Raw genomic sequence first — 18,209 nt, 5'->3', positions numbered from 1 at the left:
TTCCGATTAAGGCGGGTACAAGATACCTCAATCGGATTGGGGAAAGGAATATTCCACCCCTGGGAATCGGATTATACGTATATTCATTCGGACTGGGACTTTTGTTTCGGAATGAGGTTAGATTTTTTCCGTTTAAGCAAATAACGGAATGGAATTGGAATATTTGGGTCCATGTAAACGTGGCTATTGTTAGTTGGTCATCTGATTAATGTTTCGCTTTTAATCCAAAATGCTTTTTCAGTGTTAAATTTTTGGGGGAGAGAATATTCCCGAGTGGTCCCAAGTGAATGCTTTATTTCGGTGTGTTCTGACTCCACCAGGAATTTAGAACTGAAGAAGCCTTTAGGAATAAAAGGTAAGAAGAAGTTGAGTTAATTAGATTGAAATTTTGTAGCGTTAAATTAATTAGTTGTGTGTTTGGGTTCCAGGACGTGTGCCCATGAGGTCGTCACCACTGGTCCTGGTCCTCCTAATCGGCGTCCATGCTGTACTGAACATGGGAGGCGGACTGGCCCAGAGCGCCCGGTTAGCCAGCCACAGAGCAGGACAGCAGCAGCAAACCACGTCGACGGCGTCGGGGGACCAGAATGCCGAACATCACAGGACCAGCCACCACAGGACCAAGAGGCCTCATCGGGCGGCCTCACACACACCCGATCCCTCCGTCCCGGTCGTGGACCCCAAGTTGTTCTCCAAGAAACGGTACCGTTCTTCACCCCGGGTCGTGTTCAGTGAGGTACCGCCTTCGCACGACGCCCTGGAGGGTGACGGCTACGACACGGATGAAGCGAGGGGGCTAAGAGTGAGGCGCCGAGCGGGGGCGCACACCATGCACAGAGGAGAGTACTCAGTATGCGACAGCATCAACACTTGGGTCGGGAACATGACTCGAGCGACGGATATCGCCGGGAATGAGGTGACCGTGCTGCCCAACGTCACAATCAACAATGTGGTAAAGAAGCAGTTCTTCTACGAGACCACATGTCGAACGCCGACGCGCAGGGGATCCGGGGCAGGAAATGCGGGAAGAACGGGGGCACGAGGTGGCAAACAGGGTTCCAAATCGGGAAACTCGGGCTGTCTCGGCATCGACAGTCGCCACTGGAATTCCTACTGTACAAACACGCACATATTTGTAAGCGCCCTGACTATCTTCAAGGAACGGACAGCGTGGCGTTTCATTCGCATCAACGCCGCATGCGTGTGCGTGCTCAGCAGGAAGTCCTGGGCAGGACGACTGGGACACTGACGGGACGACCGCCCCAAATATGAACCAATCACTCACGTTTCTCGGCCACTGCAGCTTTATTGCCAATACTGTAAGCCTTGTTCTCAGCCGCCGCACAAACACTGACTTTGTCCACACACACACACACACACACACACACACACACACACACACACACATAGGTTCATGGTTCCAGTCCCGATACCCCCCCCCCTCACCCTACCTCAGTCCAAGACGTCCTGGTTGTTTTAAGTTAAAAGAACTGCATGTTATATTTATGGTTTATACAGTCAAATATGAAAATATACATTATGTGTATTTTATTGTTGTTAAATGTCGTATTGTTGTATTGTATTGTATTGTTCATGTTGTTATTTATTCAACACATCTCTACTTGCCTGGTTTGTCAGGTTTTTGTTTTTTTTTTTAAATATGCACATTTAGAATTTTTACATGAATGATGGATAAAAACGAAAATGACCAACTCCACAGACTTATTATCGAACTCCTGACCATTATTTGGTTTTCGTCTGCGCTATCAGGATAATATTTGTAATTTTTTATTTATTTTGCTAAAACATCCAAAAATAATGTCACCCTTCGCCACTTCGGACTTCAAATTTTGCCGATTTACTCAATCATGGTTGTTCAAAATTATACTAATTAATAAATCATGCTGTTTTATGGTTGAATGCGGCCTATTATTAGTCAAATCCAATTAAATCCAATTAAGGATTTTATAAGGAAGTATACAAATGGCTAAATTAACTAAAATAGATATATAAGGCATTCGAAAGATGTTGATAAAATGTAGTATTCTACACTGGTCACTGGGTGTCAGTAGTGTACTTTTCTTTGAGGCACACGTATTAAACTACCTGGAACTACGTACTTTTATCACAAGTTTGAATGATCTCAGAACAAGGACTATAATCCCTAAAAAAAAAAAGCTACTTTTGCGGCCATTACCCACTCAAAGCTGAAACTCAAGTCTGAATCTGTCTCTCTTTTAGGTCCCCAGCCAAATATATTGGGTATGACGATTATAAAGGTGACCATAGGGGTGTTATTTCATGTCTGGAGGGCTCTAATAATGTTTAAAAAAACATACATTGAAGGTAAAATATACTATGAAAATATACAAATCATATTTCACTTATAATTAATAATAATTATAAATATAATTCACTTATCACAAACAGGTCTGGAACCGATTGGCCGTGATAAATGAGGGATTACTGTACCCCTCCCTACACGCAAAACACGTGCTCTGCATAGGGACCCACAATCCATGGGGGGCCCCGGAATGCGCATTTCATGTCTTGAGGGCTCTAATAATGTTTAAAAAAAACATACAAGAAGGTTTTCTATGCTCTAACTATGAAAATATACAAATCATATTTTGTGGAAATTCACTTATCACAGGCAGGTCTGGAACCGATTGACCGTGATAAATGAGGGATTACTGCACCCATCCCTAAACGTGCTCTGCATAGGGACCCACAATCCATGGGGGGCCCCGGAATGCGTATCGCTGCAATGAGAACAATTCCAAGGGCCCCTGCCCAACAATAAGTAAATATTAAAAAATAAAATTTTTACCGTATTTTCTGGACTATAAGTCGCTCCGGAGTATAAGATATGCTAACACAATGGTTATTCAGTGACACCAAAAATAAACATGAACAGAAAAGGTGTCCAGTGTTTATGTAACATGAGCAGTTATTTCATTTATGAGTCGCTCTGGAGTATAAGTCACAGGAACAGCCAACCTATGAAAAAAAGTACGACTTATAGTCCGGAAAATACGGTAATTGTTTTAATAAGGCCCAGAATCGCTGGTACAGTATATTCAGTTACGATGTCATGATGTTTTCCTGAGGCGATTAGCCTGCTGTGGTTTTTAAGGCCAAATCTACAGCAAAAGTTAACTTTCAAAGAAAGATTATATTTTTCCTACCAAAGTGGTCTCATTAGTGGCAGTAGTATGTTCCTAATTTTATACAAATATTGGCGTTCGAGCCCTCGTAACAGGTCCCAAAAAGTCAGTACAGTCGCAATGGTCTTTACCGGTAACGGAAAAACTAGAACAGGTTGAAAAATAAAAAACAGTTTTTCTGAATGTCAACTGATGTCAACTTATGAAGTTTAACTACAAATGTTGTGTTTATAAATCAGAGGCTAGCTACACATAAACATTTTCAGGCAAGTATTTTATCGTTTCAGCCTCTCATCGAAACGGCGTTCTGGGTGACCAGAAACGGTTTCCAGAGTGGGAAAATTTAAAAATGCCGCCTTGTTGTTGCCTTGGTTGCCAGCATGGTGGACAGAAGACCTTGAAGGATTGACTCCATGCAGGGCATACAGAGTCAAGGGTGTGAGATCCCTGGGGCGAACCAACATTTGTGACGGTTTCTTTGTCCTATCATTTAACAGTCCTCTCTATCATGCCACCAACATGTCAATCACATGTCTTCAACGTGACACCTGATATCCAACCATCGCTGTACCTCATCATTGCAAGACTCCACACGGGATGCTCCCAAAAGAAGCATCCACCCAGGCCCGGGCGCCCCAGAGCGCCATCTGCAGGTTGTTATTGCACCAGCCCCGCCATGCAAGAGCACTGAAATGCCAAGAACCCAGACCCACACCCCCAGAAGGCCACGCCAGGCCATCTTTTTCCAGTTTAGTTTGGTGTCCAGTATACCAAATTGGACCAAACAATTGCATTGGCCGCACCACCAAATTACCAAATTACAGCCCATAGTGTCTAATTCTAGTCAACTCTAACACTGTGGTCAAGTGTTACACGTCGAACCACGATAAGTGTGTGACCAAATGCGAAAAAGGATAATGTGCTATTTCTGTTGTCACAGTGGAGAGTATAAGATATTTGAGTAGCATCGAGCGCATTGAGAACTAATGACCTCTCGTCAATGTAGCTAAGTTAAGCTAATGAATGAACGTGATGTAATGTTGACCGGATATGGCTATACTCTGTATTAGAATTGATAATTAAGTGCACTTATTTCTATGAAACAGTCGTTTAGTTGCAATGTGGACATACAGTACTATTTTATATGATGTATATTGGATTGCGCATTATGTATAAATACAATATATATATTTAAAGCAGGAATAAATGGACAAAAAATGCATATTTCCCCCACTAATGTCCAGTTGGTACCACAAATTAAAGTAAGCTGTGATTGAGTTTGACACCCATGCCATAGCCAATGGGAGTGCTTGGTTTTGTCCAATAAGTGTTAGCAGTACAACCACAAGGTGGCACTATAGTACTACAAATGGACACTCACTAAGTCCTAAAGGCTCCAAAAGGTATGGCTGCTCAGTTGCATGATCCAAAAGACATTTATGTGATATACAAGTCATATTTAAGATCTACAGTACTGCAAAACAAAAATATAATAATAACAATAATAATAATAATAACACTTTTTATATGTATAGCACTTTTCTTGGAACTTCTAGGAACTTTACATGAATGTAAAAACAGATTAAATATAAATATTAAAGATTTAACAAGATATTCAGTATATTTTAAAATAAGTTTTTAAAAGGTGGGTTTTGACAAGCTGTAGAAAGCAAGACAGACTGCGGTGCATTCATGGGTCGTGGATCGGTATGGATAATATGCTGCTTTATTCTACATAAAAAGCTATGTGAATAGTTTAAGTCCAGCCCAGCGTCAGTTAGCCATAAACTTAACCTAACTCCATAAACATTAACCATAAACATCATCTGCGCCCCGACTTGTTCTAATGTGTGATGTCATGTGATCTATATTCCTCGAAAGTGTATGATCGACTTCACCATTAAGATTGATGCCGTCTTTAAAATTTTTAATTTTTAATTTTTAATTTTTAATTTTCAATTTTCAATTTTCAATTTTCAATTTTCAATTTTCAATTTTCAATTTTTTATTTTTTATTTTTTATTTTTTATTTTTTATTTTTTATTTTTTATTTTAAAAATTAAAAAATATGTCATTATATGGTCACATCACCTTGTACTTCGGTACGAGGTACATTATTTAAAAAAAAAAAAAAACCTTAAACTGTATTATGGAAAGCAGGAAGTGAACAAATGTAACAATTACTGATTGTAAAAGTACCAGATGGAGGGGTAGGATTTAATAAGCTTTGCTTCTTCCTACTCCTTTTGGACATGTGGAACTGGGAACTGATTATGGGATGCACTCAATTGTAATCTGATGCATGTTCAAATGAAATAAAACCATTACCATTATTACCATTACCATTAAAAGGGGAAATTAAATTGACATAACTTAAATTTATTAAAGTGGCCCTTTGGGCCTTGTTAGGATGTGAAAAAATGTAATTTCCAACACTGTAAGCATACTTTTTTATGTATTTTACGTACATTTTATGCTTTACTGTCACATATTTTGATATTGATGTAGGGTGTTTGAGAGAAAATATATATTTGTATCAAAATCCGCTAATTGAGAATGTATGGAGGCTTATGGAAGGATTATTTTATGAGTGATTTTTTTTTTTTTTTACTAGTGCCTGAAAATTGATTGAAAAGGTCTTATAATCCATTATAGTATACTGGTGTGGTACCTCTTTATGAACATTTGCCAAATATTCATTATTCAGTCCCGCTCTGGTCTGCAGGCCCCCTCTGATTTATAGAAGGAGGCGGCCTGGAAAGTGTGCACATGTGTGTGAGCGAGAGAGCGAGCGAGAGAGAGAGAGAGAGAGAGAGAGAGAGAGAGAGAGAGAGAGAGAGAGAGAGAGAGAGAGAGAGAGAGAGAGAGAGAGAGAGAGAGAGAGAGAGGCTACCAGGGTAGCACTTCTTGATGCACAAGTGTTTTGACTTGCACTGACTGCTGTTGTCATCTAGTACCGGACCACCTCAAACTACCCCTGAAGGCCATTTTGTGTGGATAGAATCCAAACACGTGATCCAATCAGGCGACATGGGGAAAGTGGAAGGAGGGATGAAATGTGTCAAATATCTTTTGTTCGTGTTCAACTTCATATTTTGGGTAAGTACATACGATGCAAGTTTTGCTTTGGATTCACATGTTTGACTCCTTATTTTTGGACCATGCCGGTTTTGTTGTGTGAGGGACAGACTTAGCTTTGTATGTTCTACTTCAGGACCTCGATTCACATTTTCAGACTGGATGAAGAGTTGCATGGAACAACTCAGCACTAAGTCCCACAAGACCTTAGTGACACAGTGACGAGATGCGATGGGACATTTTTAGCAAAAAAAGCAGTCGAGGGCTCAAGAGAGTCAGGTGAACATGAAAGGTGCATCTGTTTGTGAGCTGCACACACACACACACACACACACAAACACACACACACACTTTTTATATCCAATTAAGGTCCTCAGAGTGGAACATTTCCTTCTTTGTGAGAGAGAGAGATTTTTTCCAACAAGCATCTGCAAAGGGGCTCGGTGTGAATGGATCCATTGTGACAGCAGGACAATAGCATCACCTCATCCTTCTGCTCCAGCCCGGATAAGCAGACTCTGAAAACGCAGCAGCCCCCCCGTCCGATCCCCGTATAGAATAACTATTATTGCATGCCAGTGGGTGCGGCTGATGTGCAGACAAAAGAAATGCAACGGAGGTGAGAAGAACATGTTTACCTTTTCCTCTCATCTGGGTAGGCATCAAATGTGACGGGAAAGGTCACGGGGAGATTGTGAGGGATATTGGTGTGCGTGTGCAGGGAAAAAAAAGAGGGTCAGCTGGCATCAACTTGACCCAGATAAAGAGGGAAAATCGGCGGACATGTGTGGTGATGTCACACTCCACAGTTTTTTTAGTGCTGTGATCACTTAATAACGGTGACTTCCTCGCAAATATTATGTCCCTGCACCTCTCCTTGGCTGTCGGTGACGTGTTTATTTGAAATGCACGGTAAAAAGAGTTAAACAAAAATAAACACTCCCTCCGAGTTAGGACCAGTGAGGATAAGAGGCATAGAAAATGGATGGATGGAGGTAAACAGTGCAAGGTAAACGTTATATCGTAGATACATGCATGTTGGATCTTTTAGCTGTTTCATTACTTATCATAAAACATATTATTTTGAAACTCCATAACTAAATAAAAAATAATAATAAAGTAAAAAAAAACAAAAAAAAACCCTTAAACTGTATTATGGAAAGCAGGAAGTGAACAAATGTAACAGTTACTAATTGTAAAAGTTGAGTGCAAACCCAAGTGCAATAAATGAATTTCCACGACATGGAATGTTAATTTTATTTTTAACATTTTCAATGTTGAAGCATAGAAACCTATAAAAAAAAAACTTAATTTGTATTATGGAAAGCAGGAAGTGAACAAATGTAACAGTTACTGATTGTAAAAGTACCAGATGGAGGGGTAGGATTTAATAAGCTTTGCTTCTTCCTACTCCTTTCGGACATGTGGAACTGGGAACTGATTATGTGATGCACTCAATTGTAATGTGATCTATACCAAAATATAATAATAATAATAATAATAATAATAATAATAATAATAATAATAATAATAATAATAATAATAATAATAATAATAATAATAATAATAATAATAATAATAATAATAATAATAATAATAATAAATAATAAATAATAAATAATAAATAATAAATAATAAATAATAAATAATAAATAATAAAATGATTTAAAAAAACTTAAATTATATTAGGAAAGCAGGAAGTGAACAAATGTAACAGTTACTGATTGTAAAAGTACCAGATGGAGGGGTAGGATTTAATAAGCTTTGCTTCTTCCTACTCCTTTTGGACATGTGGAACTGGGAACTGATTATGGGATGCACTCAATTGGAATCTGATGCATGTTCAAATAAAATAAAACCATTACCATTACCATTACCATTACCATTACCATTACCATTACTTAATGTAGAAAAATATCCAATGTGATTCATTGCATTGCACCATTAAAACTATAACCATTATTGTAAAAGTACTCCATTTATTATCTTTGTTCTCAACTTGTTTCAGACAACACTATTACTAAGATAATATGCGGAAAATTATTGTACTTCCATGACATGAAAAAAAAAAAATTAAATAAAAAATAAAAAAGTTGTTCCAGCCCTCGAGTCATGTATGGGTACAGTACAGTACAATGGCCGCTATTTTTAACCCTTGCATCTGTCATCCAAGCATTCCCTTGATGACAGACTGAGCTAAATGCAGCCTGTGTTTCAGTCACTTCATGCTTACTGTCAAATGAAGTTTTAATGTACAACCACAAAGAATAACTCCTCATATTCTCCCTGAGTGAGCCCACATCCCTGTGATAGTTTTGCTGCATGTATGCTCTCATGGAAATTCCCCCTCACAAAAACACCATTTTACTGCACTCTTTAAAAAGTCGATTTTACTCCATAAAAGAAGCCGCGACACTGAGCTTTCCGAGTTCGGAGATGTTGATGAAAGAAGAAACAACTCAACTACTCATTCGAGTTATATATCGGCCAGTCTTTATGTTTATGGTGTGTGACAAAAGATGATCCTGTCATGGCGTACACCCTTTCTTCACTACTTTGTTCTCTCCTTCATTGTGCTTGTCAGTGTCCCTCCTTTTGTATGGCGAACCCTAGTCGCAGGGAGACAGTGGGGCTTTGTCCTCTGAGAGTTTGGGTGGGAGGGCACGGGACGAGGTGGGGTGGGGCTGGGCGGGACATGGAGGTAAGTCAGGAGGCAGTTGGAGGGATTTGGGATGAGAGACATGGGGAGTGGAGGGAGGGGTGTTTCCAGTGACTCAAGACAAAAGTGGTGTATGCTAGCAGTGAGGGTGCTAATGGTGGGATTGGCCTGCCAACATGTACAAATTTGTAGTACTCAATGTGCAATTTGACTCTAAAAAAACGCCTGTATGCTCTACATTTTGTTGTTTTCCTGGTTTCAGTTTCAAGTTCAGTCTGTAAAGTGCAGATAAATTGATATTATTAGTTTATTGATATTATTAGTTTCTCGCATATTTATCCAGGGACTCCTCCCACATTCCAAAAAGATGCATGTTAAGGTTAATTGGCGACTCCGAATTGTCCGTATAGGTACGTCCACATGTCCAAGTCGTAAAATGGCATTTGGCTTCTTTATTTGGTAGAAGCCAATCAAGAGCTATGAAAAAAGTCCCGACAATCGGAGATCATTACTTAACAATGTAAGGGCATCATTTAGCAAAGAACACTAAACTCATCACACAGTAACTTAACACTCACAAAATATATAAACAAGTACCACTGCAAGTTTACAATGAAAAAGTTTTCGTTAGAGGACAAGCAGTATGGATGGATGGCACTGCAATGCTGCCTCTGTTCCGCAGAGAGAGGGAGGCTGACATCATCACAGCATCCCGGCGGCCACCAGTGACTGCTTTGCTAGGATGCAATACACTATGGGAAAACTTGAAAATACTTGTGGGGGTGAGCGGGATCCATTTTAACCTTGTATGGTACTTACCTGTTTTATTTTTAGGTACGTGTTAAGCTATTGTGTGATGAGTTTAGTGTTCTTTGTAAAATGACGCCGTTGTACTGTTATACTGAGTAATGATCTCCGAGTCAGTCACATCGTGAGTCAGGCCGTTATATTGAGTGGCACAGTATAAGTAATAATCTGTAGTAGTTCTGAAGTAAAGGATATTTCATAAGATTAGAACCTGGTCATAAATTAGCGATGCAGGGTTCAAAGTGTTACATAAACCTGCCCTAAAACCTATGTACTAGTAGTCCCGTTGACTTACTGGTACTACAATAATGGAAGTGATTTGTAGAATAAGAGCAAGTGGCTTCAAGGATACGGATGTGGAAAGGTTCGTTATGCTTGAACTTACCAGAAAAACAACGTGGGAGCTTCAGGGTACAGAAATGGCCATATAACCCATGGGCAACGATGCTAACGTTTAACATAAAGAACAATCATTGTTAAGTGTTGCATATATTGTTGTTTGGAGTCGTTCACAGACTGGATTATCCTCAAAGGACATACATGCACTAGTGAACACTTTTTCATTGCCAAGGGAGCAGTCGCCGTAGTTTCCACAGCAACTCCCATCTCACAGGAAGACTTAAACATCAGGCTCTTCCAACCTCTTAAAACAACATTTCGGTGTAGTGTATGTAAGTTTCGTGTTGCACTTCAGGAAGAACACTTTTGTTCAACATCGACTGAATGAGGGAAACTCTGACTAGCATGAAACCGCATTTCCAAACAAACAGGAGGGCCTGTTTAAGCTCAAGGTGGCGCGCTGCTGCACACAGACGATTGTAAAGCCAAAGATGGAGTGGAGCATTTAAAACATCCTTTGACTGGAATTTGTGGGTCAAAAACTGAGATCATTATTTAATTTTGCCTTGACTAAAATTACACTTTGATGTAATATACGCTGCTGCTGGAGCGAAGGGTGGAGGGCACTAGTGGAAACTTCCTATGACCGTTTGCTTAATTTTAGCTTAAAACCACAATTAGGCAGTTTAAAAAAAACAAGCCATGTGTACGTCAATAAAAGCATCCGTGCTCCATGACAAGGTTGTTGCTTTTATTATTTGGGGATTCATTTTGGAATCATACTAACTCCTTATTTCTAAAATCACAAATACTTCAACTTGCTGATATAGTTAATCTACAGCTAAAATAATATTTAATTTAATTTAATTTAATTTAATTTAATTTAATTTAATTTAATTTAATTTAATTTAATTTAATTTAATTTAATTTAATTTAATTTAATTTAATTTAATTTAATTTTATTTAATTTTATTTAATTTTATTTAATTTAATTTTATTTTATTTTATTTTATTTTATTTTATTTTATTTTATTTTATTTTATTTAATTTTATTTAATTTTATTTAATTTTATTTTATTTTATTTTATTTTATTTTATTTTATTTTATTTTATTTTATTTTGCGTTGACAAGCTCATTGTGAGCGCACTGATTGCATGTGATTGGTATGGTCATATCACCTCATACTTCGGTACGTGACAAAAAATAATAATAATAATAATAACTACAAAAAAGTGAACTATATTATGAAAGCAGGAAGTGAACAAATGTAACAGTTACTGACTGTAAAAGTACCAGATGGAGGGGTAGGATTTAATAAGCTTTGCTTCTTCCTACTCCTTTTGGACATGTGGAACTGGGAACTGATTATGGGATGCACTCAATTGGAATCTGATGCATGTTCAAATGAAATAAAACCATGACCAATATTTGTACCATCTCCCCACAGTTGATGGGATCCTTTGTTCTGGCAGTGGGACTGTGGCTTCGTTTTGACCCGGAAACCGTGTCCCTGCTCAACGGCGATAAGGCTCCAGACACGTACTTCATTGGTAGGTACCGCAGTGTGTCCAAATGTCTCAGATACCACTTCAAATGAAAAAATATTCAGTATTTCTTGGAACCGTGTTGTTCCATTAGCTTATGCAGAAAGTGGAACAAGAGCCACCGCTTCACCGTCATGTTTTCCCCCCCACCCGCTGGTCACAAACCAAGTCTGGAAAATGGCTTGCAAATTGTACACCGTCATGTCTCTTGTGCTATTCCCTGTCCTTACATCACTGGGGATATTCCAACCACAGGACACCAAAACAATTGATGGCCAGACCCAACAACTACACAAATATATATATTTACTATAAGAACCATAAAAAGGTCTGGTCTTCATGGTAGTTATACTGGACAGCGCAACACATGGCGTTGGCAGTGAGCGTGTGGAGACTTGTTGTGTGCGTTACCATGGTTTCAGGTCTACAAACAATCTCTTTTCAGACCAAACAGACTGGTTCATCTCAATAAATCTAAATATTATTTCATTTCAGGAGTCAAGTTCAGACTAAGAGACCAATTTAAGACTCAGTTTATTTACTGATTATTATCACTGATTAATATTAAATATCAGTAAAACCTCAGAACAATTCAATTCAAATAAAGTTTGATGAGGTAACTGGAATCTATGATCAATTAAGAAATAGATTATTGTTATTATTATGTTCCCACCGGTACCTAATAACGTCATTGATTATAATGAACTGTTGAAATAAATGTATGCATTTTTCAAAGATTTTCAAATTTAATGAGATGCTACTTTAGTCGCCCCTCGCAATATGGCGATTCAATTATCACTCCCTCGTTATATCAGTTTTTCCAGAAATTAATTCTTTAATAAATGATTGCTGTTTTGTGATATAATGTCATATCAAAATATAGTAGTATATGTGATCTGGTCACAAAGTGGCAGTAATGACAGAAAAATTGTTTGACATGATGGAGTGAAAAAAAAAAGTTCTCTTCCCATTCCATGTGGAAGTGGTATTTTTTTGGCTTCTTTTGTTTAGAAGAAATAGATTCAAGGCTACGTGGTTAGCGAGCTAGTTAACCGTTGTTGCGTAATGTGTTGTAAACACATCATATAGATGATTATAGACAGGTTTTTTCCGTGTCTACAGGGCTCTAATAGTGTTAGAACATGTATTTTAAAAGTCATAAATGGTAATGGTTTAATTTTATTTGAACATGCATCAGATTACAATTGAGTGCATCCCATAATTAGTTACTGTTACATTTGTTCACTTCCTGCTTTCCATAATACAGTTTAAGGTTGTTTTTTTTTACTTTACTATTATTTTTTTTATTTAGTTATGGAGTTTCAAAATAATATGTTTTATGATAAGTAATGAAACAGCTAAAAGATCCAACATGCGTGTATCTATGATACATTTGTTCACTTCCTGCTTTCCATAATACAGTTTAAGGGTTTTTTTTGTTTTTTTTTTTTTTTGTTTTTTTTTTTTTTTTCCACATGTCCAAAAGGAGTAGGAAGAAGCAAAGCTTATTAAATCCTACCCCTCCATCTGGTACTTTTACAATCAGTAACTGTTACATTTGTTCACTTCCTGCTTTCCATAATACAGTTTAAGGTTTTTTTTTTGTTTTTTTGTTTTGTTTTTTTTAATAGGTTTCTATGCTTCAACATTGAAAATATTAAAAATAAAAGTAATATTCTATGTCGTGGAAATTCATTTATTGCACTCGGGTTTTCACTCAATTATCACTATAAAGGAGAGTAGAGTGTGGAGTCGTCTTCTATTTATCTTTCAAGCTAACCCTCCTTCTCAAAGACAACAACATCCCGCCGAATTTATGACGTCTCTGTTTTGTTCTTATTTGTTCCCACCCGAGCCCACGTTACCGGGCGGCTGCCCGAGTGTCTCTTAGCAACACACAAACAGTCTTGTGCAGTGGCCGCACCCACGATATACATAATGAGAGCTTTAATGGGCGATCGGGGCGTCTATGGGGATGCGAATCGTCTTACCTGAAGCTTCTTAAAACTCCTTGATGATCTCGATGAATCCTGATCGTTTTGGGTTGCAGTTTTAGGCTTGTGTTGTCCTGTGTTGGTAAAAATGGATAAATAGCATCAGAGACAGGAAACAGCCATCTGGACTAATCACCAGCCAACCAAACAATCAAACAATCATTCAGTCATATAATTTAGATTAACATACTGCTTTTTTTCCAAACAAATGAATGTTTTATTGAAATATGACTTTACCTTGCCTTTCCAGGTGTGTACATCCTGATAGGTGCAGGAAGTCTGGTGATGCTGGTGGGTTTCTTCGGATGCTGTGGAGCGGTTCGAGAATCTCAGTGCCTGCTGGGTTCAGTGAGTTCAAATGTAACATCTGAGCTTAAATCAATCTATAGTATTTATCTATACCGTCATTTATGCATCTTTTCCAGTTCTTTGCCTGTTTGGTGATCATCTTTGGAGCTGAGGTGGCAGCAGGAGTGTTTGGATTCCTGAACAAGGATAAGGTACATTCATAACTCCATAGTTAACTGAAATATAAGCAAGGTAACTTAATTACATCTGACATATAGCTAAAAAAAAAAACAATTTTAACTACCTTGCCTCTTGCCCACGACCCAAGTGAGGATAAGCGGTACAGAAAATTGATTCAAAAAATTTTTAACAACGTTTTTGAAGAACATAATTGAATATTATTAATGAATATTGACAGAACAGTCTTAGAATTTAGCTTATTTTTTTAACACAACAGTATTAAGTATTTACAGAACTATTATTTTGACAGCACGATGACGTCATGTAGCCTACACATGCGCACTTTGAGGACGAAGACCCCGGATTCAAACACTCCACCGACGAAAAAACGAAAACGAAACGAAAAAAAGTTTAGCAACTAACATTAATTATCACACAAACCGAAATGGAGAACGTGAGCTGGAGTTGTGCAAGCAGAGAGAGTCGCTGTCTTTACGGTAACTGTGTTTGTATTCGTGTGTGTGGAAGAGGTGGAGCCATATTTCCCTCGCTTTGGCGAACAGCTAATGTGATTGCATTTCTGTCTTGGGAGAGGCGGGCGCTGTGTGTGACTGGCCAATCACAGAGCTTTAGGAGGAATATATTACCCAATAAGGAGGTTCGGTTTTTTTTATAAACTTTATTCATATCATACCAAGACAATGAGGATTTATCTTCGACAATTACGGATAATGATGTGTTGTACTGTTTTCCATATGCTTTATTTAATATAGTGATCTTCATATGCATTTATTTATGTGTCGTTTCTCTCATAGATAATTGAAGATGTACAAAACTTCTATACCACAACTTACAAAGAAAATAACAACAGCACGCTCATCACCTCTTACCAGAAAGTGGTAAGTACCATGTCAACACGCGGGGGTGGGGCATTGCTAACACAATAAATGTATGGTTTTGTGGGACTACTTTATGCTTTACCTTTTTAGCTCAACTGCTGCGGGACACTTGCTGACAACTGTCCTGATCAAGAACCAGATATAAAGGTAAGGTTCAAAGTTTTTTTTTTTGGGGGGGGGGGTGTACATGGTGCTCCCTACCACACAGTCTTAAAGGAAAAACTGCATTTTCCTAATTTGAGACATGAACACCTAAAAAAAAACACTAGTATGAGTGAGTACACATCTATCTGTACACAGAGTGGGCGGGGCATAAACAGGAAGTGGGTGTGGTTTAACCCGAGTCTTACATCTGTACATTACTTTAAGTCTGAAATTGAATGTATTGATCAGAAGTTGCTATAATTATTATTGTTTTGCTATATGTACTGTGTATGTGTGTAAGTGATTTGTAGTATTTTAGTTTTATTTAAGTATTTTTTTTAGTATTTATGATTAATGAAGTTGCTGATTCATGCAAATACAAACTGTATACTTCAACATATTGAGAGGGTGTATTATTTCACCGTACATGTTTGACGCGGCTACTGTGCAGGTGTACCTAATGTTGCGGCCAGTTTTATGATGACTTCATAGAATGGGTGTGTACCATGACATGCATTAGTTAACTACCTCTTTTTATTTGTTATTATTTCTTGAGAACGCGCATTAAAGAGAAAAGCACGTGTGTTTACGTTTCCTGTAAGATGGCGGATGATGATGGGGGGGAAAAAGTGTACTTTCCCTTTAAATCTCACTTTCCGTTCTGCAGGACTGCGAGGCGGGCATCAAGGATTTCTTCAACAGTAAACTCTACATCATCGGATACGTTGGCATCGGCATCGCTGGCGTCATGGTGAGTTTTGAGGTTTGACGACACATGTCAAAGATGACGTTTGAACAGGTTGTGTTCCACACTGTGACAGATCATCGGCATGATCTTCAGCATGGTGCTCTGCTGCGCTGTACGTAACAGCAGGGAGGTCATATAAAGGACCCCGGATTGGTACCAGAGAGGCCCGGAGAGACTGCACCGCTTTTATAGAACACTATCCAATCCGTATCCGAGTGATGTAACGATGTCTTATGTAAGTCAGGATCGTGGAGCGTACATGACGATATCATGTGACCATGTTTACAGTGTCATAAACATAAACAAGAGTCCTAATGACTGATAATAGGAACCGGGGTTGGGAAGTTCACACATCTAAGATTGCGTTGCCTTTGCATACCCCATTTAAAAAAAAATCCTAATTATTGGTTCTGAGTGGAATTTCCATGATGTAAATATTTAATTTTGTACATTATATGTGAATGATTTGATTGTGCTGTGTGTAGATAGATAGAAGTTGAGGTTATTTGTAGTGTACCAAATATTAAATAATATTAAATGTGCCTTTTGTAGAGACCACATACTGTCTGGATGTAGAAAAAAAAACATAGCAATGATGTACATGTGACTGTGAAATCGGTGCACACTTTTTCCAACAAATATTATGATCGGTTTTGTGTGTCTCTTTAGTTTGTTCGACAAAATCAAACTTTGTGGGATTTTAATATATTACACTCAACTAAAAAATAGTTTTTGCTGCCATATTCAAATATCTAAAACATTTTCTTTATACACAATTTTTCTTTTTAATCTGTGTTACTGAGATAATCCATCCTCCTCAAAGGTGTGACATATCAAGATGCTAATTGGAAAGGTTAATTTTAGCACAGGTGTGCTTTAGTCTGGCCACAATAAATGGCCACACCTCATGGAAAACGGGATCAAAAAGGAAAGTATTTTATTTATTATGTTTGTTGAGTGTATTTTAATGTCACAATAATGACGCCAGGCTTTTTTTTTAGTGGTTGAAATTTGAACAGGATACAATCCTACAACAATCCACAATGTCGGGCTTTTGTGTTAATTTATTTTCTTACCATTTCAGGCTTCTCAGGAAAACACTGTAGGTGTTTGAAGTTTAAATAAAGCATTTGAAGTTTTATACCGATTTCATGCATTTTATTTCATTTCACAAATAAGACACATTGGATCTCAAGAGTTATGACCACAAATATTCCCTGCAAAAACCTTAATGAAGATGAGAAACAGTATGGAATTTAAGAAATAATTCATAGCAAAATACGAAGCTAGCGTCGGTTCTTCACTAAGATTTTAATGTAAAAGTAGGAAACTTTAACGCAAGTTGCATCCCTAATTAAAATGCAGTATTAATAAATTGAAGGCAATGCGACTTGGAAAGTATGGCTTCATGGGAAAAAATATCAGCTACACCAGGGGTCTCAAACACGCGGCCCCGCGGGCCAAATGTGGCCCACAGGACACTAGTTTGAGGCCCCCCGCCTTGATATGAAAGTTTAATGTTTGATATGGATGCTGTATGGTATCATGTACCCAGAAAAAATTATTACGTTTGATTCATGTTCATGTTAAAGGTTAAATAACTGTTAATAGTTATCCTCCCTATCCGTGTGGAAGTGGTAAGTTTTTTGGCTATTTAAGTTGAAAGGAAATAACTTGAAGGCTACCGTTTAGGTGGCTAGCTGTCTAGTTTGCGAGTTAGCATGTGTCTCAAGACCCTGCAGTTGCGCAATATGTTGTAAATAAAAAGAGTATAAATGTGACTATAGTCGTGTTTTGTCATGTCTACAGGGCTCTAATAATGCTTTGTTCATTTTAATGTCTACCCACCAACTATATGTGGTTTCTTAAGTTTTTATTATTTGCCGTTCTATTATTTTTTTAAATTATTTTTCCACCTTTCTGCACTTGAGTAGTAAAAGACAGCTGAACACTTAGAGGAAGGAATAGTCGCGGCTCCGAGGTCAGTCAGGGTAGAGTTACTGCAACATTGCAGCATGGACATTTCCACTAATGTGCCCACGCTAGTGTACACTGTACAGAAGAGTCAGGTGACACATTGCATCAGGCGGTTTTGCCCAAATAAACCTCACAAGACACAAACAGGGTAATAGTAAAGAGTGAAACCGTTTTTTTTTATTCTGTATGTACATGTCTAATTTTAAAATTTATGTGTATTTTTTTTTTTTATTTTAATGCACTGGATTGCTCACATGACAATGACAGGAACCACAGTCAAGAAAAACAAAGTGGGTTAGTAAATGTCATGTTTAGTTGGTCCATAAAACACAATAAATCAATGCCAGTACAGCATCACTGTACCCCCAATTACAAGCAATATTA

The 18,209-nt window shown here is 37.9% G+C and overlaps 2 protein-coding genes and 1 long non-coding RNA gene across 3 annotated transcripts; 2 read left to right on the top strand and 1 right to left on the bottom strand.

The window, feature by feature from the left end:
• Window positions 1-325: 325 nt before the first annotated feature.
• On the top strand, window positions 326-1,502 carry LOC131136715 (neurotrophin-7-like). Its single transcript, XM_058083900.1, has 2 exons — window positions 326-355; window positions 429-1,502. Exon 2 carries the CDS (start codon window positions 440-442, stop codon window positions 1,247-1,249), a length of 810 nt encoding a protein of 269 aa, XP_057939883.1. The 5' UTR covers window positions 326-355; window positions 429-439; the 3' UTR covers window positions 1,250-1,502.
• A 4,571-nt stretch (window positions 1,503-6,073) lies between these two features.
• LOC131136722 (CD9 antigen-like) lies at window positions 6,074-17,578 on the top strand. The gene is made up of 8 exons (XM_058083912.1): window positions 6,074-6,266; window positions 11,499-11,601; window positions 13,840-13,937; window positions 14,015-14,089; window positions 14,873-14,956; window positions 15,047-15,103; window positions 15,768-15,851; window positions 15,922-17,578. Exons 1-8 carry the CDS (start codon window positions 6,198-6,200, stop codon window positions 15,985-15,987), a joined length of 636 nt encoding a protein of 211 aa, XP_057939895.1. The 5' UTR covers window positions 6,074-6,197; the 3' UTR covers window positions 15,988-17,578.
• Window positions 13,397-14,647, bottom strand: LOC131136730 (uncharacterized). The gene is made up of 4 exons (XR_009131794.1): window positions 14,499-14,647; window positions 13,992-14,074; window positions 13,827-13,925; window positions 13,397-13,663 (listed from the first exon to the last, which is right to left on the bottom strand). It is a non-coding gene; the product is annotated as an uncharacterized LOC131136730 (long non-coding RNA).
• Window positions 17,579-18,209: the final 631 nt, after the last annotated feature.

Source organism: Doryrhamphus excisus, chromosome 10 (assembly GCF_030265055.1).
Source record: "Doryrhamphus excisus isolate RoL2022-K1 chromosome 10, RoL_Dexc_1.0, whole genome shotgun sequence".
Classification (NCBI taxonomy): Eukaryota; Metazoa; Chordata; class Actinopteri; order Syngnathiformes; family Syngnathidae; genus Doryrhamphus; species Doryrhamphus excisus.
This window is presented reverse-complemented; position numbering and strand designations above follow the sequence as displayed.